The 23,648-nt window shown below is 40.4% G+C and overlaps 1 protein-coding gene across 3 annotated transcripts in view; it reads left to right on the top strand.

Annotated features, from left to right (window-relative positions):
* UROC1 (urocanate hydratase 1) overlaps positions 1-23,555 on the top strand; it is a 35,640-nt gene extending 12,085 nt beyond the window's left edge. For 2 of the 3 annotated variants that reach the window (XM_048956938.1, XM_048956939.1), the window contains exons 8-21: positions 524-590; positions 1,103-1,246; positions 3,893-3,981; positions 4,444-4,506; positions 5,189-5,368; positions 5,696-5,793; positions 5,953-6,025; positions 6,964-7,085; positions 10,979-11,049; positions 11,965-12,063; positions 13,644-13,743; positions 16,016-16,097; positions 20,584-20,683; positions 21,707-23,555. In XM_048956938.1, the coding sequence (XP_048812895.1) occupies positions 524-590; positions 1,103-1,246; positions 3,893-3,981; positions 4,444-4,506; positions 5,189-5,368; positions 5,696-5,793; positions 5,953-6,025; positions 6,964-7,085; positions 10,979-11,049; positions 11,965-12,063; positions 13,644-13,743; positions 16,016-16,097; positions 20,584-20,683; positions 21,707-21,847 (1,429 nt within the window). In that variant the 3' untranslated portion in view covers positions 21,848-23,555. Of the gene's footprint in view, positions 1-523; positions 591-1,102; positions 1,247-3,892; positions 3,982-4,443; positions 4,507-5,188; positions 5,369-5,695; positions 5,794-5,952; positions 6,026-6,963; positions 7,086-10,978; positions 11,050-11,964; positions 12,064-13,643; positions 13,744-16,015; positions 16,098-20,583; positions 20,684-20,797 lie in introns of all 3 variants that reach the window. The other variant, XM_048956940.1, reaches the window with a different exon arrangement.
* Positions 23,556-23,648: the final 93 nt, after the last annotated feature.

Raw genomic sequence — 23,648 nt, 5'->3', positions numbered from 1 at the left:
AGCTGAATGTGTACAGATTGGTAAGAAATAAAAGCACTCAAATAAAGTGTCCCTTACCATGTATCTGGGGATTTCATAGTAATGAATTGAGGCCACATTTGGGGTTATAACTTTCAAAATGACTATGTGTCTTAGAAGGAGAATTGGCACTGAAAACCAATGGTACAAAAGTGCCTGAAGGTGAAAAGGAATCTGTTTGTGTCTTAGTCCCCGTGCTAAATGCCAAACCAACATTTATGGCTGGTTTTTTTTTTCCCAGTCTATACATCTTTAAACTCAGTAGTTTAAAGAGCTAAATGATCCTCTGAAAACATGTTGAAAGCACTGTTAATGAAGGTCTATTAAGTTGGGATTGTGATAGTATAAATTAACAACAACTAGAAGTACAAGAGATTTGTTTTTGTGTGTTTGTTAGGTTGAGGAGTCTTTCTTTTTTTGTTGTACTAGAAATATATGTTGATGTATACAGCCTTCATTCTGCCTGAGTAACATATGGAGTCATCATGTTCTTTGATCTTGCTAGGTATGGTCAGATGACTGCAGGGAGCTACTGCTACATCGGGCCCCAGGGAATAGTCCATGGAACTGTGGTAAGAAACCGGGGAAAGCTTGATTAGTTGGTAAGTGTGGCTGGTGACTGGGGTGCAGTGAAGCACTGTGGGAGGATGTTATGTGCAGGTATCTAGCAGGCTTGTCTTCCTTAGCAGCCATCTTGATAAGTCTCTGTATTGTGAACCGCTCATTATTCTATTTGGCAGTGGCAGAAACTGGTATCAGTACAGATGGTTGAAACCAACACCTTTGTAACATCACCTTTGTAACGTGGCTCCTTTTTAAAAGATTAACGCCATTTCATGGTCCTAGGGACCTCTGAAGCCAATTCCACAGTTTCAAACTGCCTTTGCAAAAGGAACACATCATTTGGATATAGAAAACCAGTGCCTAAGAGTACCTTTAACAATCCTGCTTGCAAACAGCTACTTGTTCCAGGTATCTAAGGAAGATAATTGGGAAAATGCAGCTTTTTTCTTTTTTTTTTAATAGATTTCAGGGACACTGGGTGAAATAACTCCTGGTAATTGCTATATTATGTTGTGTGTAGCTCACGGTGCTGAATGCAGGTCGTCGCTATTTGAAGGCAGAAGACCTGTCTGGAAAGGTGTTTGTTACTTCTGGTCTTGGAGGGATGAGTGGGGCTCAAGCGAAGGCTGCAGTCATTGCTGGGTGTGTGGGGATTATTGCAGAGGTAAGAGTGGTGCTCCTTTCTTTCAGTCTTTTCTTCATGGGCTGAATTAGAGTTCTTTCTTCTGATCAGACAGACCCCTTTAATAACACTACCTGGCCAAACTCAAGAGATGCTGCCTACCAAGCTGAGATGCTGCTTTTCATGCTGAGATTTCTCACTGCTATTCCACCCTTGTAACCCAACAAGCAAGCAAATATTGTGAATATATGAATGATTACTATTTAGGGTTGCTTCGCTGATAATGCAGAATGATTCTGTTCAATGAGCCATGCTCAGTGCTTGAGCTAGAGGAAGAAAGATTTGGAGAATCAAACTCCAGTTAGGACAAACTGTAGTGGGAGTGCAACCTTCTCAACCAAATTGCTTTATAAAGAGAATTAGCCGGTGAGTCTCTGCTGCAGGCATGTCACTTGCTGCAATCAGAAGGGTAAGAATATTGCAATCTGGCCCATAATAATGATAATTAAAATTCAAAACAAGATGGGCTGGACTGTACATGTGGCATGCAGTAGATCTGTCCTGCTCTGGCCAGCTGAAGCCTTACTGAAGCCATGAAATGATAGGATTTCAGCTGTTCTGCAGTGATCATGCAGAAGTGTGAGTTCTTTGTTCATTTTTTGTTGTTAGCAAAACATGAGTTTTACATGTATTTGAGGCTTCATCACGTGCTCCCTGAAGATGAAATAAATTTATTTAATTTATCATTGAAAGCATTCTTATTGAATAAATTCTTATTCAGACTTCTACTGTGTCATCGTGATCTTTCAAATGCTAGAATACAAAAGGAGAGATTCTAGTGAATGCTATTCACAGCAGTCTTTTGTCCTTTTCATCTCCATGGCTGCAGATGATTTTGTTCAGGAGACTGAATATCGCCTGGTTTTTATCTTCTGTGAGATGATCCTTGTCGGAAATGAGTCTCAGGAGCACATGTGGATAGCTATATATATGTACATATTATTTATTTAAGGAACTATTTATGCAAATAGCACTGATGAATTGTGCAAGAGATGTCATTTTGTCAGCCAGGGCTTCCGAAGTTCAGACAGAAGGGATTAATGGTGCAGGTCTTTTGCCTCTTCTGTTTGACATGAAGCAGATTGTATTTTATGAAATAACAGTGTGGAGGGCCAGATGATGGCCTCTGAGCTGCACTCAGCTCTCCAGGGTTACCCTGGAGGTGATATTGGCTCATCAGGGTCGTGCAAATTTTAAAACTGAGGTTGTTTGTTGTTTTTCTAATTGTATATTTGAAAACAGTTTGAAGGAAGCTGGCTTTCTTGTGTGCTAGCAAGTCTGTGAAAGTCTTTCTGAGACTGTCAGAGAGATCTGAAATAAAATATGTAATGAATTTAAATAGATTTTCTGTGTTATGCAGAGCTTTAAATGAACCCAATTCTTGTAATTCATGTGAAGCATTTAATCTCTTTTCCCTGTGCTGATTTAAATAACTCCCAAAGTAGCTGTCTCTCATGGCACCTGACTTCTTATTGAATAATTCTATTGGTAGTGACACTGCTATTACCATAATCTGGGGTTTGGGAAGGATAGTCTTTATTACTGATGCAGGAAATGATGGAAGGTTTCTCATGCTAGGAATAATTGGGGAAGAAAAGGTTTCCTGGTGTTCAAGCAACTCCTGAATACAGAACTTATTTAATTTACATATAAATACTTTGTTAATGAGAAATAATGGAATGGAAGTGATGGGGTGGATTACAGAGAAGTAAAAATGCTTTAGTGAAATACTGTAGGATACTCAGGTTATGCATTCTTGGGCACGCACCACTCAGTGTCTACCACGGAAAAATGACTTGAATGAATTTTGTCATTTGCTTTGTGCCACTGATAGCTCATTATAAAAGTCCTAATGATGTGTGAGTTTGGGCATTGAATCATTAATATGGAATCTGTGCCAAAGCTTTCACAACTTGTGTATTCATTTATATTTTTGTCCAGCTTGTCTCTTGATGCATACACACAGAAAGTGAGTCCAGAAGATTTGGGGTTGAGCTTGTTTGGAGATTCGAAGTTCAAAGCAAGAAGGAATTGAAGATGTAGTTTTGTTTTGATCCACTCCATTTTTCACAGAGGCATCAGCCAGCTGGGACAAAGAAAAGCTCTTCTCTTTTCCATATTTGGCTGAAAATTTCAACCAGCTCAAAGAGTGAAAGTGAGGGTCAATTTCAGCACCATTGCTGGGTCAATTCAGGACCATTGCTTTGTCCTGGGCAGTACAGCAGAAATGTCTGAGTTAATTTAAAATAATAATAATATGTATTTAAATCTTGCTTTTCATTTTTTCAGTATAATCATGAAAAGTAACAATAAAAATAATTTTAAATTTCTAAGTATGTTAACTCTTGTACAGTTTTAGTACGAATTTCTTGTTTGTAGTAAATGTTTGGGAAGTGATGAATCAAAAGCATTTGTTTTTCTTGTTTCTAGCTTGAAGTAATAGAGAACAGTATTAATAAAAATCAGAGGAGGAAAATAAGAAATTGAACAATTACTCTGTTGTGTTTAGACCAATGTAGGACTGATTACTAATTTGCTATTTTTTCCAGGCCAATTAAAAAATAAATAAAAGGTAAAAGTGACTCAATGGGAAAAATGAGAGTTTTAAGGTCTCTGCTTGTGTCTTAGGTTGATGAAGCAGCGCTTATGAAACGTTACAAGCAAGGATGGCTCATGGAAATTTCTAACGACTTGGACCACTGCATTGCTCGCCTTAGGTATGGCTTGTAACGTTACTCAGCTACTTTATCTCTACACTCTGTTCCTCACTTTACATCTCTCTGCTCTGTGCCATTTTAGTATGCACAGAAGAGGGGTTGAAGGACATCTCCTATCCCAGGTCTGATTTTGAATGTGAATCCAGCCGTATCAGTGACTACCAATGCTTAATGCTTGCTGTTACTCATGCTTCATATAATTTATACTGTGTGTTAAATGTTTCTTCACGGTGCCATGAATATGCATATATCCATTACATCTAGTGTTACACTTCAAGAGTTGATCATTCTTTCTGGAATGACTGATGAACAACTGCATAAAGAACAAAAGTTCTGTTGCCTAGCTGGGTGTTGCAGACTGCATGCAGACTGTTAGTTTTGGTTGCAGTGTGTGTATTGCAGCATAGTGCATGGTGTTTTGGTTTTGTTTTTTTTAAACCAGTCTTTTAAAATCTGTTCTAGAGATGCAAGGAAGAATAAAATTGCCCTCAGTTTGGGTTACCATGGGAATGTGGTAGACCTGTGGTAAGTAGTATATATGGGTGATGGGTATATTACTGCTTTGGAACTTACTTCCAGACTTGGAAAGGAAGTGGCGTTGAGCATAGGGCTGAGTTTGTGATTCTGGATGTTCATGAAAAACTTCATTGGCAGAATAGGTGTCTTCATCTTCTGTCACAGTTCTCAGTTGCTTCTTGTGCATTATCTTCCCTTATGAAACAGTGAATTTCCTAGGGAAAGAAATTACTGATATTTGTCTTCAAATGAAGACCCTCTAACCCTCTTTCTCCTAACCTTTCACTGACTGGTTAGCAAGAAAACATCTGACTTCAGTGAAGAGTAGAAGTATTGAGGCATTGGTAGAATAAAAACATCAGATGATGGGTATGAATTCTAGCACTCTGAAGGTTTTATCCAGTGCTAAACCTTGCTTTTACCTTATGGGCCAAGGTCTGAGACTGACCGATACAACTGGTATTTGACTCATCTACTGGTGTTCCTGCACAGGAAGATGTGAAGTATAAGAGTTGTGCATAGATGTTCACCATGATTTCCCACCTCCTGCCTGCTAAAAGAAGACAGCTTGCCAAAGGCATATGTTTATAAACAGCTGTTTTGATAGAGGAATCTCACCTGAAAGAGGAGCTTGAATATGAAATAACAGCTTCTGTTCAAACACTGTTAATTATCTTCCCTTCCTCCCCAGGGAGAGGCTTGCATATGAGCTGGACACAACAGGGGAGCTGCTAGCTGATCTGGGGTCTGATCAAACTTCATGTCACAACCCATTCAATGGGGGATACTATCCAGTCCAGCTTGGCTTTGAGGAAGCAAAGCAGCTCCTGTCTACCAATCCAGGGAAGTTCCGAACTCTGGTACAAGAGAGGTAAAATGTCTTAGTGATGCATGTTTTTAGCCTTTAAGTTTAGTTGCTCTGCAAGTGATTGCAGATTACTGAAAGATATGACTTCTCTCTGTTAGATATGCAGTATCACAGCAATGGCTGTGACTCGGTTCAAGATTTGGGGATAACAAGTGCTGCAGGGTTTGAAACTATCTTAAGTCTTTCGTGGGTTTGCCTGAATTTATTTATTTATTCATTTATTACATTTCACCTGTTTCCCTTCATTCCCTTTCTTTTACTGAGCTCATGATAATATTCTCCTAGATATTTAATCGATCTCAAGAATAACTGTTTCATTCTTTATTTCAGTCTGAGGAGACACGTGGCTGCTATTAACAGACTAACTGATAAAGGCATGTTTTTTTGGGATTATGGCAATGCTTTTCTCTTGGAGGCTCAAAGAGCTGGTGAGTAGATCCTGGAAAAGTGGAAATGAGGACAATCTGGATTACGTCTTCCTATCCCTATTCTTTGATAGGATAGAGTTGGCCACAATGTTGTACAAACTCTCTAGTCCTTCCCATTCTCTCACTTATTGCCTCTTATTTAAAAAACTCCTTTTATAGGTGCTGACGTTGAGAAAAAAGGAGCCAATAAAACAGAATTCAGATATCCTTCCTATGTTCAGCACATCATGGGGTATGTTGGATTGATCCTGCAATGAAGCACTCAAGTGCTTTATGACTATTGGTGTCTAGAGGTATTGTACTAAGAAGGTGCCATTTAGTTCAAATCTTGCAATGTACTGTACAAGATGAAAAGGAGGTAACTGAGCAGTAGTAAACTTATTCTCACAGGAGGTATGTCACAGTTACTCTTTTTTTTTCTCTCTATTTTGGAGTAGTGCCCAATGAGTCTTAGGAAGATGTCCCATAGGCTAGAAGCATCATCCTTGTCTTTTCTATTGGTTTCAGTAGAGCTACTCCTCATGTTTTCCTTTGAACAGGGAAAAAGAAGAACTAGACCCAGGGAGACGTGTTATGTGTGGTTACTATGAAGCTCTAGTAACAGAGGTGTTCTGCTGATGCTCTGTAGTGAAAGACATGATGTGACAAATCTTGATGATTTGGTGTAAAGCTTTATCCTTTTTAGGATTAAAAAGTCATACGTAAACAGATGCCAGATGTCTGAACAATAAGCTAAAACACTGCCAAATCAAAACTCTTCCTTACATTTCCTTCCAGCAAATGTCTGGACTTGGGTTCTTGTTCAGAACTAGAATTGTTGATAGTGTAGATGCACTCAGGGTTAGCATGGCTTAAGAGGAAAAAGACCAGGCAACAGTAAAAGTACACTTTATGAAACTGAAGAACAATTGCAATTCATTGATGATGCACTTGTTTGATTGAACTGTCCAAATGGTGGTCTGACTGTATTTCATATACTCCAGTCAATAACTATATGAAACATTGCTGTTTAATTAGTTAATGGCTCTTGATGTTTCTGTTTAGATTAGTTCATTGAAAATGTTTGAAATTCTTCTGTCTCTAGCTAATGAAAGAAAAGCACTGCTAGCAGCCAGGATAAATAAAGAAAGAATTCCAACCATCTCTTAATGAAGAATGTTCTCTTCTCAGGGACATTTTTTCCCTGGGATTTGGGCCATTCCGCTGGGTTTGTACCTCAGGTGACCCACAGGACCTTGCTACCACTGACTCAATTGCCATGTCTGTGCTGGAGGACTCAATTCGACAGGGAGGTAAGGCAACATCACGTGCCCTCATTACTGGGAGTGGTTTGGAGAGAAAACTGATCAGAATTTTGCAGCATGATGGCTTTTGGCTGAAACCATAATGAACACTCTCTTGCCTGTTACATGTGGGCAGGAGATGGATGTCATTGTTCCCAAAATTCCTGTAAGGATTATAACCAGTAGGTAAAATAGAGAAACACCATCTGGAGAGGCTATTGATCCCCAAACTATCATTGTAATTTTGGCTGAGAGCGTTTCTATTCTTTTGCTATTTTCCTGTACTTTGTCACCTTGTAACTTTAAGGCAAACAGTGTCTTTCATCAGGTCTCCATGTGTTTTATAAAGGAGTCAAATTGCTTTGCTGCTATCTCAAAGAGGAACGAGGGATATGAATCTGGAGATTTGTTAGAGAGGTTAGAAAGCAGATCAGTTGCAGGAAACCCAGGTTTCATTGGGCCTGGTGCTCCATCCAGTGTCATTTATTTGTGATTACAATTTTGAGGTCCAAAGCTTTTTTTATTTTTTAATAAAATGACAGCTGATTGGTTCCATCAATGAGTAGAATCTAGAGTAAATACTGTGTTTACTGCTCTGCTATCTAAGAATTGCACTGTTCCATATCACTGAAAGTGAGGTATTGCTGTTATCCCCAGTTTATGAATAGGAACGGAGACAAGGCTGTTAGCAAGCTGAATCCCAGTCTCCAAGATTACAGTGTGAAGTTCTACTGCTTTCCCTTTCTTTGTCTGCTTTCACAGTAGCTGGACATCAGACTCAAACTTTTAAGTGTAATTGTCCTGCAGCACTGCAGTCCTCTGCTCTTCTGTTTCCACACAGGGGAGGTTTGTACTCCTTGGAATCAGAAATAAATGGTTGGCAAATCCAAATTATTATGGGGAGGAGAGCATATTTATATCTAATTAATTTATTTCTTCCTGTTTTTCATGTTAAAATATTTTCTGCTTCTTTCACAAAAGAAATCACTGGAGTATAAATAAAAGATTTTAAGTGTTTTTCTATTTGTTCTGGAATGGTGAGTATTGTAAGGATGTACCACATTTGGATACATTCCTCATTTGAACTAATGCTGCTATTGTCTTCCTATAATGAGGATGGATGTTAGCCTTAATACTTCTTTGCAAGAGGTGAATTATTGGTGGAGGGTGTCTGACTGCCAGGTTGTCAGCTCCACCTGCTTCCTTAAGCTTTCTCTAATTATTATCTTGAAGAAATAGCACTGGACTATGAGGTGTTTCTAATGCTCTGACCCTAATGTGTCTGCTCTGTTTTGTGGATGATGAAGTTTTCATGTTTTTAAACCTGATCTCTTGGGTTAGTTGAAGGAAAGGAGAAATCCAGTTCTGCAGTGTTTTCAGAAATCTCTAGCAGTTTGTCTTGTATTAAAATTGCCATTCATCTGTTCTCAAGACTGAACAGATACATCACATTTGGATGGTTTGCACTGCAAGACTAGGAAATGAATCAGATACTACGTGTTCAATGGTGCATGGATGTTTATATAGATGTTAATGTAGAGCTGAGCAGAGAATTTTCGTTAAAAAATAATGAATTGTATTTTGGCACATATACTCTTTTAAGAATACAAAAAATGAAAAAAAAAATGGCACTTCAAAAATCCCAACAGGTGAAAAGAGGCTTAAGGGCAATGCTATTATTGGATTTTCTGCGGCATTTGGCAGGATAGTGGGAAGAAGAAAACAGAATCTGGCCAGAAAGTAAGCAGGCATTCATGGATTCGTGTTCATAACTGTTGCGTTTGCTGTCTTGCTCCCTGAGGGATCTGGGCTTGGACCAAATTCTAGGCTCTGGATATTCTCACATACATATGCATCTAAAATCTGAACCTGCCTTTGAATTTTGTAAAAGGATCTGTTGTGATGGTTGAAAGAAAACTCCAAAGAGCTGGCGTCTATTGCATTCCAAATCTAAACTTATGACCTGGCCTCAAATCTGATGTTAACTATTCTTCTTTTGGGGAGATGAATTGTTATGCTTCATCCTCACAGACTGAAAAAAAAAAAACAAATATCCTGCATGGTTTTATCTGCTTCCACTTCTGAGCTACCTGAGCTCTTAAGTTGGCCTTTGTGCAAGAGACGCAGCCTAATTCATATTTTCTGCCTTCATGGTAGTTTGAAGGCTGAGCTGTTAACTACACAAATCTCCTAAGATCAAAAGGGAGATCTATTTGAGTGCTATTCCTCTGAGTGCAATATCTTTTACTATCTTGCAGAGCCTAAATAAGTAGAGAAATGCCTGTGAAATACCAGCACTGACACAGTAGCCTGCCTGGATTAGGAAGAGGTTGCTTTTGGGATGTGGGATGGGGGAGTTGACAGCAGTTAAACAAATGGGACAGATGGAGCTAAAGTTAAGCTCCTTCTAGAAGAAGCTTTAAGATTCTCAGCTGCAGGAAGGAAGACCAAATAAAAGGGAGAATTCTTCCCTTCCCCAGGGATAACAGATGATATCTAAGTTGGACAACGCCACAATTTAGGACAGAGATTGTAACTGTTTATTGGAGCAGGCTGTGGGAGACAGACGTGTTATGTTGGTATCTCCCTGCAGCTGGTTTGCTCCTCTGCCTTCCCTTCTAGGGACATTCTGTAGGATTAGCAGACAGATCTTTTCCATAAGTCAGTGCACTGCGAGGAATAAAAGGTGACAAGTATTTTCTGTGAGAGCTTATAAAAGTGGCAGAAAGGAACTCTTTTCACTTTTCTGTTTTCTAAACAAGCAGGTGTTTCATCTTTCTCTCCCTGTGAATCTAAGAGCTGGCATGTTAATCCTCATTGCTGTGTTTGGAAACTCTCATTTGGAACCAACCCATAAAGCACTGACAGGTCCTTTTAGGATTGTTAAAACTTTGTGTGGAAGGACTGCCTCTGCAAGAATGACTGTATTTAGTGTTTCCCTCTAATGGCATGTTTAGCCCAGAATAGTTCTAGTTTTACTATAGGTATTTGCAGTCATATTGTGTAATAGAATCACTTTTCAATTACCTGGGACAACTTCAAATTAGGAGTGTTCAGTTACTCCAGTTTGACTTTCACAGGTAAGTCATTTGTATGTTGTAGTTTGACTTGAAAACTGGTGAGAGATGGGAAGTGGTAGGAAATACATTAGCTTGGCACAGGCAGAAGCTGGAGGGTGGTTGAGCTGTTGCGTGCAGCTCTTTCCTCAGATAATATACATGCCTAAACAAGGTATAGGGTGGGTTTATACGCAGTGTTGCTAATCTGCCATATTTTTTCTGTGCAGTTTGTGCTCCATAGTAATATGAGGCAACATAATTCTGTCTGTAGGATGTAACGTCACCTTGGAGTAAGAACATTCTCATAGGCAATTCAGTATAGAGCTATTGCAGTGCTATAAATCCACATCCCAGCACTAGTGTAGCTCATCCTCCGTATATATTACCAGCTGCTTCTGAGAATTTCAGATAGATAGTCAAATGAGTTATTCACTACCTGATAAAACATTGAACTATGGCACCCAATATCACAGAGTTCGTTAAAGTTTCTAACTTAACAAAGGCTCAGAAAGGGTTTGGGCATTTAGTAGGCAGCAGGCCGGGTCACCAACAAAAAACAATATGTGTAACCCATATTTCAAAGTTTAATTTAGTTTGCTAAAGATCTGAATGAGAGTTATTATTCCAGCTGCCTCCTGAGCAACATTCATACCTTCCTCTAAAATATATTTTATGAATTACAGTGTTGGCTGCAAAGAAGACTCAATGCAGCACATCCTATATGCGTGCTTGTAGCAGAAAGCAGGAATATAACTTGCTAGTGCTGTCAGATGAATTTAATTTAATTTAGAGCATATTGCATTCATTTTCAAAACCTATTTCTTTCTTGCTTTCCCTTGCAAGTGAGCACATCTGTGAAGCAGCAGTACCATGACAACATCCGTTGGATTCGGGAAGCTGGGAGGCACAGCTTGGTAAGTGCACATCCTTCCTCAGGACAAGTGACTGCTCCTGGTCCAAACAGTTCACAGTGTTGGAATGAAAAGTAGGTATGGGTATGAATGAAAACATGAGTAGTATACAGGTGACAACTCAAACATCTCTCCACAGCAGGGCTTTAGGGTGAGCTGAAATGGTTCTTTCCCTTCACTCCCCTCCCCCCCAGTCTGGAAACGTTCAAATAATACACAAGATCTAGCCTTGTATCTGGAGTGAAACAGGGCAGTATTCATCCTCTATCTGTAACTGCCTTTCAGCACCATTCAGATTGTCTTTTTTGGCATTCACTTGCCCTGACCTCATTGGACCTGCAGCTCCCATCACCCTTTCCAAAACTGGTAAACTGTGTTGTGTTGTATTGAAGCAGGATGGTGATGAGGCATCCTTTGTATTTCTTTAAGGCTGGGCTCTCACTGCAAAGCTAACTGGTAACACTGAAGGGCTTACACGTGCTCTCCTCATCTGGAAGCCAGACTGGTCTGTGGAGTAAAGGCTGAAGAGGAGCATAGCTGTGCAGGACAGATGTTCTCTGCCATTCTTTGCCTTTGCGTTTCTCTTTCTTTCCAGCCCATCACCAGTTCCAAACATCTGCTTCTCAGCTGTTGATAAGGCATTTGTTGATAGTCTAGCAATGGGCTTGATTTAAAAAGTGGGATTATTGGACAGTAGCAGCTGATTACAGGAATACATCTTGCAGATTGTGTGAGCAGAGATAAAACTCTGTTCAAAGAGGCCTTAATTTCTATTTTCTGGAAGCTGGAAGTTGATGAACAAATAATCTGTATTTTCTCCTACAGAAGGGGACAATCCTCTGACTGCATTTATCTGGGGCCAGAAGATAAGCCGGTTGCACAGAAAACCTTATCACTGTGGCTTTTCTTATTTTATAGGTTGTTGGATCTCAAGCTAGAATCTTATATTCCGATCAGAGGGGTCGTGTGTCTATAGCCACAGCTATTAATCGAGCGATTGCTGAAGGAAGGATTAAGGTTTGCCTTTTTCCTCTTGATATGGTCTGGTAATTGTGTTTTATATCTGATAGCAGCGTGGCAGGTGGGAAAGGAGAGAGCTTCCACCAATAAGAGCAGAGACGCCTGACATTTACATGGATGCAGTACTCTGTTAGCATGTTCCATTCTCCTCTCAGTCAGCAATCAGTTTGGTGTTGTATAACAAACAGGCAAGTCTAGAAACTGAAAATATGTTACCTTTTATTTGACATTGGGAATCTGCCTTATTTCGTATTTGACCGTCTGTAGGTATGACATAAGCTGTGGTTTTGTAGCATGAAGTGGGGAAAAAATGAATTGGGACAAACATTTGGTGATTTTAAAAAGGAATTTCTGCAATAGCTGAATTGCTGTGTTGAGTTTGAAACATTCAAATGAGTAACCTCACATCTGTTGATTTGATTTGAATTCCTGTTTCTTTCCTTCTCTGGATGGTAAAACTTCTATGAAAGATTGCGATCTCTGCTCATAAATAGGCTTCATCAGTGCCCTGCTGTTTCCTGATTGTATGTATACAGCAGTGTCAGATCCAGGCATGTCCATTCTTTCATTTTCATCTCTTTTACATCCGAGCTACAATAATTACCCTTTTAAAAGAGACAAATCCAAGTCAAATTTAGAATGGATTCCATCAAGGAAAGGTCTGTGTTTTTGTTACTCAGATAATGTTTGTTAAAATATTTCAAATGTTGAGCTGTTGACCTTCTCAGGATTCAAAATGAACGTCACTGCAAGCTAATCTTAAAAAGTAAACCTGACCAGACAGAGAACTCCCTTGGAGCTACGACTGACAAGGTCAAAATCCCAGGCCCTTCAGATTTTGTCCTTTTTTGTGTTTCTTCAAATCTCCATTCACCCTCTTGAAAGCTGGGTGCTCATATCTAGTTTCAGTTATTTTCTAATCCAGTGCCAGCATAAAACAGAGCCAACTAATTCCAGACCACACCATGCCAAGAAAGTGAATGACTCTCATAGAAACGTATGCATGGCGAAGGGTAATGAAACCCTGCAAACTGATCTAGATTATGCTGCCAGTTAAATTCCAGATCAAGAATGGTCTTGTTTGATTTGTGAGAACACTAATTCTTCCTGCTGCCTTATTTGTAGTCTTAAAGCCTTCCAAAAGAATGGAAAAAAAAAAAAAAACACCAAAAAACAAAAAACCCCATAACTATTTATTTATGGTTGCTTGGAAAAATAACTGTTTTCTGAATGAGTTCTTCTGCACTGAAATGTGTTTGCAATTTCAGCAGAGAAAGGTTTCAGGTATTGAAATAGCCACACTGCTTCTCTTCTCCTTTCCCTTTTAAGGATGTAATTTTCATAAAAACTAACTCATGTTCTCATTTGTGAAATGATGCTGGCTGTCATGAACAGCGTGTCAGCGTTCCTTTTGTAATAAATGGATAGGAGGGAGAGAGAGGTTCAGGGGATTTAGGAGGTGGGACAAAGCTGTGCTTTTTGATGACTTAAGTAGAAGCAAATTCAGCAAAAGATAACCCATGGTAGCACTGACAGCTCATGCAGGACTCCATTTGCTGTCTTTTTTGCTTTTGCAGGCTCCAGTAGTCCTCAGCCGAGATCACCACGATGTGAGTGGGACTGACAGTCCTTACAGAGAAACATCAAACATTTATGATGGATCAGCCTTCTGTGCAGGTCAGCAGAGCACCTGAGACTTGTCTGTACAGGCAAAAAAGGAAATGCACCTATATATTGAGAGATACACATATATATTTTTGATGTTTTAAAATGTTTTTATTCAAACCCTTCAATCCCAGTTAATCAGACTTTGTGAACTTGGCACAGTAGCTGTCAAGTAATACAGAAATGAACGTGGAGCTACTTAAATAGGAGGGGCTCAGAAGAGTCCTGAAAATTCAGTGGAGATGTACCGAATTTACCTGAATGCAGATGGAGAGCAGTTGGTCTTAGAGAACTGCACTTTGTATTTGATTTTAATTTTGCGCCTCTGTCTTTCCAACAAATGATGTGAGCAGAGTTATGGCAGGGCTTTCTTGGGATACACACAATGAAAATCAGATCTCAAATAGCATTTTTCTTAAACCATAAAGACTCATGGTTCTGTTCATTCATTGCTTGGGAGTTTCTGAAAGGAGCTTTTCTGGTCATAGAGGAACGTACTTGGATAGTAAAAGCACAAGAATGAAGTCAGGAGTTCTGGATTCGATGCCATTCCCTGTTTCTCACTCACAGTGTGACTGAGCAATGTATGTTTGCTGTTCAATATGAGCCTTTAATTCTGCAGTCTTGACCTGAACTAACCAGAATCTGCTTTTATGAAATGAAGGAATGGTGCTTTAGAAAAAATAAACCCAACGGATACCAGATTATGGACGTGAAACATGAGTGAAGCACTAAACGTTTCTTTATCTAAGTCACAATCTTCCATCCATAATTATGGTAATAATTTTAACTCAGTAGTGTCTTCACATGCCATGAAGTGACAATCATTCAATGACCCAAGGCAGGAGGATGCAAGTTGCTGTAGAAGGACACTTTATGATTGAGGTAGCTGGGAATACTGAACAACTGCCATTAGGACTGGAAATTCATAATAGAAACAAATTATGGGTCAATGTTCAGGAGAAAAGTTCCCTGCTATCTTAAATGGGCTGCCTGATGAAATGAGGCTTTTAGCAGTGCCTATTAGTCTCACTTCAACATTTTTCTGAGAATGTTGGCTGGTTGCAATGTGCCAGATGGACAGAGGCCTGAAATAATGTTTGTTCCTGCCAAGCTGCACAGAGAACAACAATCCAAACGGATGCCTCCACCGAAGGGCTCAGCCATATAAAGAACACCAGGCAATGCCCTCAGGAGAGGGCAACAGAAACAAGGCCTGCTAAACGCAATTGCTTACTATGCTATCTGTTTTTCTATGAGTTTTCTGAATTACATGAACTATCTGCCTTCTGCAAGAGCTTTTTCCAAATCCTAATGGCCACTGATTCTGCTTGTCTTTGAAACCAAGTGAGCCTCTAGAGGTAATTAAAGAACACCTTACATCTCAGGTCTTCCCCTCTCTTCTCTCCTTCCCTTCCTGCTGTTTTAACACCACATTTGAGTTGTTTCCATTGAAATGGCTCTTCTCTGGCATAGAACTTTTAAGTCTCTGCCTGTGTAATTTTGTTCTACAGTAAGTACCTCCATCTGATCCTTGTCAAAAGTGGGCCACTGCTGCTCTGCAAAGTGTATTTCAGCACAGACATTTACACAGTTAGTGACCTTTATCAAAGCCAAGGAGCTCGACGTTATTACATCGTTATCCCACTTGCCATGCTTCTTTTCCAACCTCCATTCTTATCATCTGCTGGCTGAGAAAGAAAATCGTATGTGTTAAGAATAAAGAGAACTGAATATCTCCCATTCCCTCCTGACAGCACTGCAATTATGATAATTGGGTTATTAAAGTGACATAATGCCAGAGAGAAGATGCCATAATGGGCTTTTGACAGGGTTTAACATAGATTAGTGCTCAAGTAAACTCATTTTTCCATCAAATATATACTAACTGTGGGTTTGCAAGTGTGACCAGTTTGAGTGCTAGCATATTTTTGCTATTAAAAGCAACTGCTTCTGAATTAAACCTGGATAAATGTCTTCAGTAAATTTTACATTGTTGTTCTCCATATGTACCTCTTTTGAGGTATATGCTTTAGTACAAACTGTAGTGAATGTATGAAACTCTAGTGAATATATCAGCAGAAATGATGCATTTGACTTTTTTTTTTTTTTTTTTAAACAAACATCCCCTGTGATTTCAGCAGTTCAGGGTAAAATTCTCTATAGCCAGAGAACGCTGCCATCACACTGCTGCAGTGGAGATGGCAGTGGAAGGAAGTGAGCAGCCAACAGAAAACAAATGCAGCACGTCTGAGCCATGGTAACACCTCTCCTCTCTTCCTAGACATGGCGGTACAAAATTTCGTGGGAGATGCATTCAGAGGAGCAACCTGGGTTGCCTTGCACAACGGCGGTGGAGTTGGCTGGTGAGAACCTGTTGGTATTTCTAAAGCTGGATTATGAAACCGGTTATCGCTGCTGGGGGAGGAGCAAGAGACAGGAGGGGAGCAGTGTACTGTACCACTGGTGTAGTATGGTGCTATGGTCATGGGAAGGGTAGGTTTGGAGGCAAGGGCTGAAAGGATGCGTTATAAGGTGAAGTGTAGTTCTGTATGAGGCTCTTTTAATTCGTTTCCATATGTCAAGAAAAAGTGTTTTGGACATTGGCCACAGCACAGTTTGGATAACTTAATTTGCCAAACAAGGACAGTCTGCTGTGGTTTTCTTGAAGAGATCCCACTTGCAAAGTTGTCTTCACACATGCACAGTCAGAGTGTTAGTGGATGGATTATGTTTAGGTTTCCCCTTAAGCTATATTTAAATCTGTGACCTTAGGACCCCAATATAAATGCCCATGTGCTAAAGTGCAGTGAGGGGTTATTGATGCAAAGCAGCTCAGGTACCAGCAAACCCTCAGTCTTCTTTCTCCCTTTGCGTGTGCTCGGCAGCACGAAAGACCACAGCCACGTCTTCATTTTTTGATGTAGCTGAAGAGAGACAACCCTGTATAAAATACTCTAGTGATCCCTCTCACTTCACTGTTTCATCCAGTTCTGGAACGTGCCAACAGCAGCAAACTAAAGAACTTATTGCAGATGTTATCCTCAGAGACATTTGATGATAATTATTCCTTGTCCAGATGAGCTTGAGCTAAAAAAAGTTACCCTTCAACTCAGATGCATTCCCTTCCCTGTACTCCTTTGATTTTTTTCCAGTGGAATAACTACTGAATGGAAGGTGTGCAAGAGAAAAACTGAACAATGGGATAAGAAAACGTTGAGGGCTTATACACATGCAGTGAAAATGTGACTTTACTGATGTCAGTAATAACAACCACAATAATCAGGACTTTATTCACAACTTCCGAATGGAAAATGCATGCTGTAATGTCTGCTTACTGTGATCACCTCAGTCACAAACTTGAGATAGCAATGAACTACATCTTTCTGAATGGCTTTAGCTGAATTTAACCTTTTAAAACATCTGCTTCTGGAATACAAGTGAAGAAAAGCAGTTTCTAGTGACTGTTGTGCAAAATATTTTGAGTATTTTCATGATGGCTGTTTACAATCACTGGAACTGAAGAAGTAATTGCTTATGCCACAAATGTTTTTCTGTGCACTGATGATGCTCTGTCAGAATCCAAAGGATACGAATGATCTTGTTCCCTGTCTCTGGCCTCTGCAAAGCCAATCCCTCCTGCACGTTTCTCACCCTCTGAGCAATGCAGACTGGCTGCATGGTGAGACTGCCCTGGCTCCTAGCTCCTTATACTATTTGGAAAGAAGTGATCCCTGAAGGCAGAGCAAAAGTGCTGTCATCTGTGTACTGAACTGGAAAATTAGCGAGTGGCTGTTCCCTGAAATCAAAATATCCACAGAAAAGCAGGGCTTGATTATGCTCTTACCCAGTTCCTGTGGCTGCTTAGGGTTCTCACTGCGGAACAGTATCTGCTCACCTTGTTCTCTGGAGTGGTCATAGCCTGTGTGATTAAATTACTGTGCTTCAGTGAAGAAAGTGGAGCCTGAAAATAAGGCTTGTCTTTGCACGAGCCTTAGAAAACCACCATGCTGAGGCTCAGATATGCTAACAATGCTGTGTCATTACATGCCACGGTCTGTGGAGCCCCAAAAGCCATGCAGGACAGGTGGTTCTGTTTGGGTTAACTAATCCCAGTACCACCCCGGCCAGTTAGACCTGCGCCCCTTGGCCTTCTAAGGAGAAAAAGAGGAGCAATTTGAAGGTGGGAAAAGAAGCAAAACCATCCCCCAACCATTACAAATTACTTTCTTTGCTGCAAAGATGGATGCTTTTAGATTTTAGGACTGATTTGCTTCCTCTAGGGAGGTAAAGATACAGCTGACTTTGCCACGAAGAAATTTCCGTGTGCCTGGTAAAATCTCTTTGTCAGTTGATGAGGAGGTGTGAAAGTGCACGTGGAAGCTTATATGGATGTAGATGTATGTGGATATATACAAATTCAAATGTGTGTAATTAGAAGAAAATCAAGTTGTCATTGGACTACTTCTTTTTTGGAAGATCAGAAACAGCTATTGCACTGCGTCCAGCTCCCAGTCCTCCCTGCAGAAGCTGGGCTTAGCTGGAGCTGCTGACAGATCTGCTATTTCTTCTGTATGAGACCAGAAATTCTGTGCTGTAGCCTTGTGGGGCAAAGGGGGGGGGGAGGAGGGAGGAAAGCCAGGATTAATATTCATTTAGCTGGAATCTGCATCATGTGCTGTTTGAGAGACTTAAGATTAGCATAGTCTTGACTGTGATTATTGCAAGTGAATGTTATTCATTTCTTGCTGCCTGTTTTATTTGCAGTATGAATAGCGCAGGGTCTGAGTAACCTGTAGTACAAGAAGGCAGAAGTAATTTAAGAATTGAATTGCTCTGTTGACGGTGTGACATCTTGTTTGTGAGGGAGGCCTTGTTTTCTTTGATCACCTTGGAAGGAGACATCTGGAAATTATAGGAGGCAACTTAGGTCAAAATGCCACATGTTTCTCTAATTACCTGAAAATATGACCCAATGCTAATGAAGGCAGAGAACTCCCCTTTAAAAGTGAGAGGTTTTGCTAGAGAATCCATTCTAACAAATGGTGGCATTCAATTTGAGTGACTTTTAGACAGTAGGACAGATTCTGATGAGTGATTCTGATTTACATTGGAGTAACTCCATGGAAATTGATGGAGAGACTGTAAATTTATGGAGTGCAACTGAGATCAGACACTCGCTGCTCATGCCTGAGCTTCAAAGGATGCTCTTTGGGATGCTGTGCACAGAAGGGATCTCTGCCACTGAAAGAAAATCAGCTGCCAATGTGGCAAATCTTTATAAAGCATCACTCTGGAGGCCTCTTGCTGTCAGATACTGTCAGTGGGCTGCCCTGAGGTGTGAGTGTACTGTGATCCCGATTGCACTGTGATGCCATGCCGATTCTAAAAGCAGAAATGGCAGGAAGTGCAAATGTTTGGATGCTTGTTTTCATCCCCAAATGAGACGAAGAGCAGATTTAAAGATTTCTCACAATAAGAGCTGTTTGTGTTACTGTTGAGTGTTGATCAAAAAGAATCATTTTGTGTCAGAGTTTACAGTATTCAAACACCTCAGCTGAAAACATGACTGAAATTTTCTTGCTGAAGAAGAAAATTCATCTGCTGACATTCTGCTATGAGAATTGTCAGTTTCAAGGAAACTGTGCTTTTGAACAGAAAATGTTTGTAATAGTAGTATATCTAATAAAGTGGAAGGAATTGCAGTAAAGGTACAGTGACTGTGAGAGCTGGAGCTGAGAGTTCTTTGCTCAGCTATGTGGTGAGGTCCTACTTATCACACAGGCAGTGCATATAACGAGTGAAAGGGAATGAGCATCACGTAAATACATTGCATTGCAGTGACAAGGGGAAGACATGAGTGCTGGGTTCAGGAAGCAGATCTCAAGTCTGTGAGGCTCCAGTGCAGCATCATTTTCCCATTTCCTCAGGAGTTCCAGTTAGTGCTGGAAAACAGACAGTAAGAAATTATTCTTGTCTGGATTAGAGGAAACCTAATTCTGTCTGACTCATAGGTATATCTGATGTCACTTGTAAATTTTGTGGATGTATTCGTTATATTAAGTACAAAATGCAGAGGGTGAGACCCTGCCTCCAGAACCTCTTTTAGTCTCTCCTGCCACATGTTGTTGTAGGTAGGATATGCCCCATCTCATACACTGCTGATGCTGAGTTATAATGCAAGAAGTCTCTTACAGATTTACAGCAACCAATGATTTTCCAACTGAATTTACCATATGCAACCAAACAGGAACTTGAGCGGACCAGATTTTGAAGTGAGACAAGATGTATTTCCCCTGTCCTTATAAAACCAGACTGCTATTTGTCCCACAAATATTGTCTGTTAGTTTGTAGTATATTTCTTCTACCAATAAATCTGCTTCCCGAAGTGTTGGCACTGCAGTTTCTACACATCTATGTATCTCATACAGAAATAAATGCTTTTGAAATGATCAAGGCAGATGAGCATGAAGTGGTGCTTAACACTTTTTTAATGAAACGCTCATGTTTGTCCCAAGAGAATATAAACAGATCCATCTGTCTGCTTCAGTAAGCACACAGTCCTCACAGTCCTATGGACATGGCAAGCTCTGGCATAGAAAACACAAAGAGCTTAACCTTCAAACTACTGAGATAAGTAACTCTTTAGTCCACCAGGAGTATTTTTTGTATGAAAGGTCACTGCCAATGCCTTATTCAGCACCATTTCTACAGTATTCTCATCCTTCTTCCTCCAGGGCAGCTGAACAAATCCACAATGTTTTGTGGGGGATTGATTTGCATTCCTTTGATTTGAATTCTTACATTTCTGTTTGTTTTTTTTTTATTTTTTTTATTTTTTTTTTTTTTTAGGGGTGAAGTGATCAATGGGGGATTTGGCCTGGTTTTGGATGGGTCCATGGAGGCTGAAGTGCGAGCTAAGATGATGCTCAGCTGGGATGTTTCCAATGGGGTAAGCAAAATTCATTATACTACACTACCTTCACTACACCATACTAACTTCTAACTTCTAGATCTAAGTGTCTTTAAAGGAGGAGGAATAATTTGAACGTATTCCCTGTCTCAGATCTGAAATATCTTTACTAAACTACTGAGGAAGAAGGAGAACAATGATATCAATTTGTAGATTAATGAAGACACACCCTTAGCAAGCACTGTGTATCACAGACAGCCTTTTAAAAACCCAATAAATCTCTTGTTGCTCTGATTTATTGCAAGCAAAAGCCCTGCTCCTTCACGTAAGTATTTAAAAAGGACAATCTGGGAACATTACCCCATTATATAAAAGACTAAAAAGAAACTGTCGTGCACTCTTGAAATATACTGCCAGGAATAATCACAGGTGAGTGGCAGGGAAATTGACTTGTTGACTTGAGAGGTCGTTTCTAGTTGTTATGATCCTGAGAACTTCTTACAAGCCTTATGTTAATCAAATACTTAAATATTTTGCTAAGTTGGAACTGAGGGATTTTTTTGCTCAAACACTTCTGTGTCTGAATCTTTCAGATACTGACACGTGATTCATAATGCAGAGAACTGTAAGGCACTGAACACAAGGAAGCGCTTGCTTCCTTGGAAGCACTCCTTCCTTATGTTTCCGGTGTTTTTCTTCATCTGGCAAACTTTTCTTGCACACAGGTCAAAATGCAGAAGGGCTTATAGTTCCCTGTCTGTGGAGCTTCTCTTGTATGCTGGCAGAGAATTTGGCCTCTTGATTTCGTATTTTGAAAATGCACTGGGTAAAATTTGCCCTTTTAAATATTTATTCAACTAAAAAGCATCAGTTGTAAAAATCATACTGTTATCTAAAGCAACTGTTTGTACAGAACTGGGATGGAGTATGGAGTGTTTTGTAGAGGGAATTCTGTGAAGTTTATAAACCTGGCTCTACCACTGTAATCAGTCCAGCAATGTAATTCTGCATGAAAATGCATCAAGTCCATCCAAATGCTACATTGATTTTCTGGTCTGACAGGTCGCGAGGCGCTGCTGGTCAGGTAATGGCTACGCGTATGAAACCATCTGCCAAGCAATGAAAGACAGTGCTGCACTGAAGGTGACTCTTCCTCAAAAAGTGGTGGATGAGAACATCTTAGAACAAGCCCTCAAATGTTAGTGGTATTCCAACTGCAATGTTATCCTGGCAGAAACGTGTGATAAAATGTGCAAATGATAAAAGCCTTGCAATTGTCTCTGCCGCATGAGATTTTTTTCCTTTTAACCCATTAAAAGAGCACGTTTGGGGGAGTATTTGCAATAGGAAATTTCTCCTTGTAAGGGACAAAATTTCAGTTCCTTTCCTTGAAATAAAACTAAAGAATAATCATCTAGCTGTCCATATGCAACCAAGAGAAATGTCTTATTTTGCACTTCAACTTCCCATAGTATGGTGTTAACAGTACCTCACTGATGCATTCTGCGATAGGCAGGGAGCTTACTCATGGTGACCTGTGCTGGCTGCTGCACGTGGGGAGTGAGGAGCTGCACTATTTGAACTATGGGGTCTCAAGAAACCAAATAACTTTAAAACCGTGTGGCATTTTGGTACTTAACAAGTGTGTGCTTGCTGCACCCACACACTGCTTCTGGTGCTAGTTAAACAGTACACCTGGTGTGCTGGGTGTTGTTTTTTTTCCTTTAAATTTCAGTAGTCAGTTATTTACTTTGTTCACATAAAGCGTACATCTCCAGATGAGCAGTGAGACGCTGGCATCTGCTTGCAACCAAACCTTCTGTGAAGTGCATTTTGCAGTTCACCAGAATTGCTTTACACTGTGGAAAAAAGCACGCATTGACAAGTTACAGCACTGAGACGTGAGCAGTTGCCAGCCAGATTTGACAGCCTTTCTTTAACATATGTTAGGCATTACCTATTAATAATCACACTGGGGTGGTATCTTGGTAGCTCTACCTCATACAACCTCTCTAGTTATAGCCCAAAAGAACTGGGGCACTGTTTGTCATAGGGAACATCCAGAAAATACAATGTCTGTGTGGAAGTACAAGAACGTACTATGGAGCTGCTCTATAGTCATCTTAATTGTGAGTTGAAAAATCTACCACAGAAAATGTTGAAGAAATATTATTATGGATTCTTCACCTTTGTGTTATTTAGCACTGTGCTAACAGTAACCTGTCACTCCCTGCTGGGATGAAGCAGCTTGTGATTTCCAGCAGGCAGAAGCCATAGGCCTGGCCAGGGCAAAAACTACTTGAGCTCTTCTGAGTGTCCTTGTTTTTCTGCAGTTTGCAGAGAAACTGGGTCTATGAATGGACAATTGTTCTGCCTCACTCTGTGGGGACGCTGATGTCATTTCTAGGCAGATGACCTCAGTGCTGGAAAAACTCATTACAGGCACAGCAGTCTCCTTCAAAACACACATCTGCAGTCACTGTATCAGACCAGATAGTAGATAACAGAGGAGATTAATTTCTGTAGTGAGGTTTGAAGCTTGCCGCAGGTTGATTTGACATCCTTCCATCAGGGATGCACCTCTGGGTTGAGCACTAAAGGCCTAGGCTGGCCTTTATTTTCATAGATTCATTAAGGTTGGAAAGACAATTATGATTCCCAAGTCCAACCCTAACCCACTTCCACCGTGCCCATAACCACATCCCTCTGTGCCACATCTCCACAGCTCGTGAACCGCCTCCAGGGATGGTGACTCCCCACTCCCTGTGCAGCCTGTGCCAGTGCCTCACCACTCATTCTGAGAAAGTTTCCCTAACGTCCAACCTGAACCTCCCCTGGCACAACTTAAGGCCATTTTTCTCCTACAAAAAGGAAGGAAGTGAAGGAAGAGTGCAGTGCACGCACCTCTGCAGTGAGACCAGGAGCACGGGCAGCAGCCACAAGCAGGGCTGACCCAGGCCCTGTGACAGCTCAGGGGGATTTCAGGGGAGGCTGAGGCTGCTCA

The sequence above is a fragment of the Lagopus muta genome, chromosome 11, assembly GCF_023343835.1.
Source record: "Lagopus muta isolate bLagMut1 chromosome 11, bLagMut1 primary, whole genome shotgun sequence".
NCBI classification, from domain to species: Eukaryota; Metazoa; Chordata; class Aves; order Galliformes; family Phasianidae; genus Lagopus; species Lagopus muta.
This window is presented reverse-complemented; position numbering and strand designations above follow the sequence as displayed.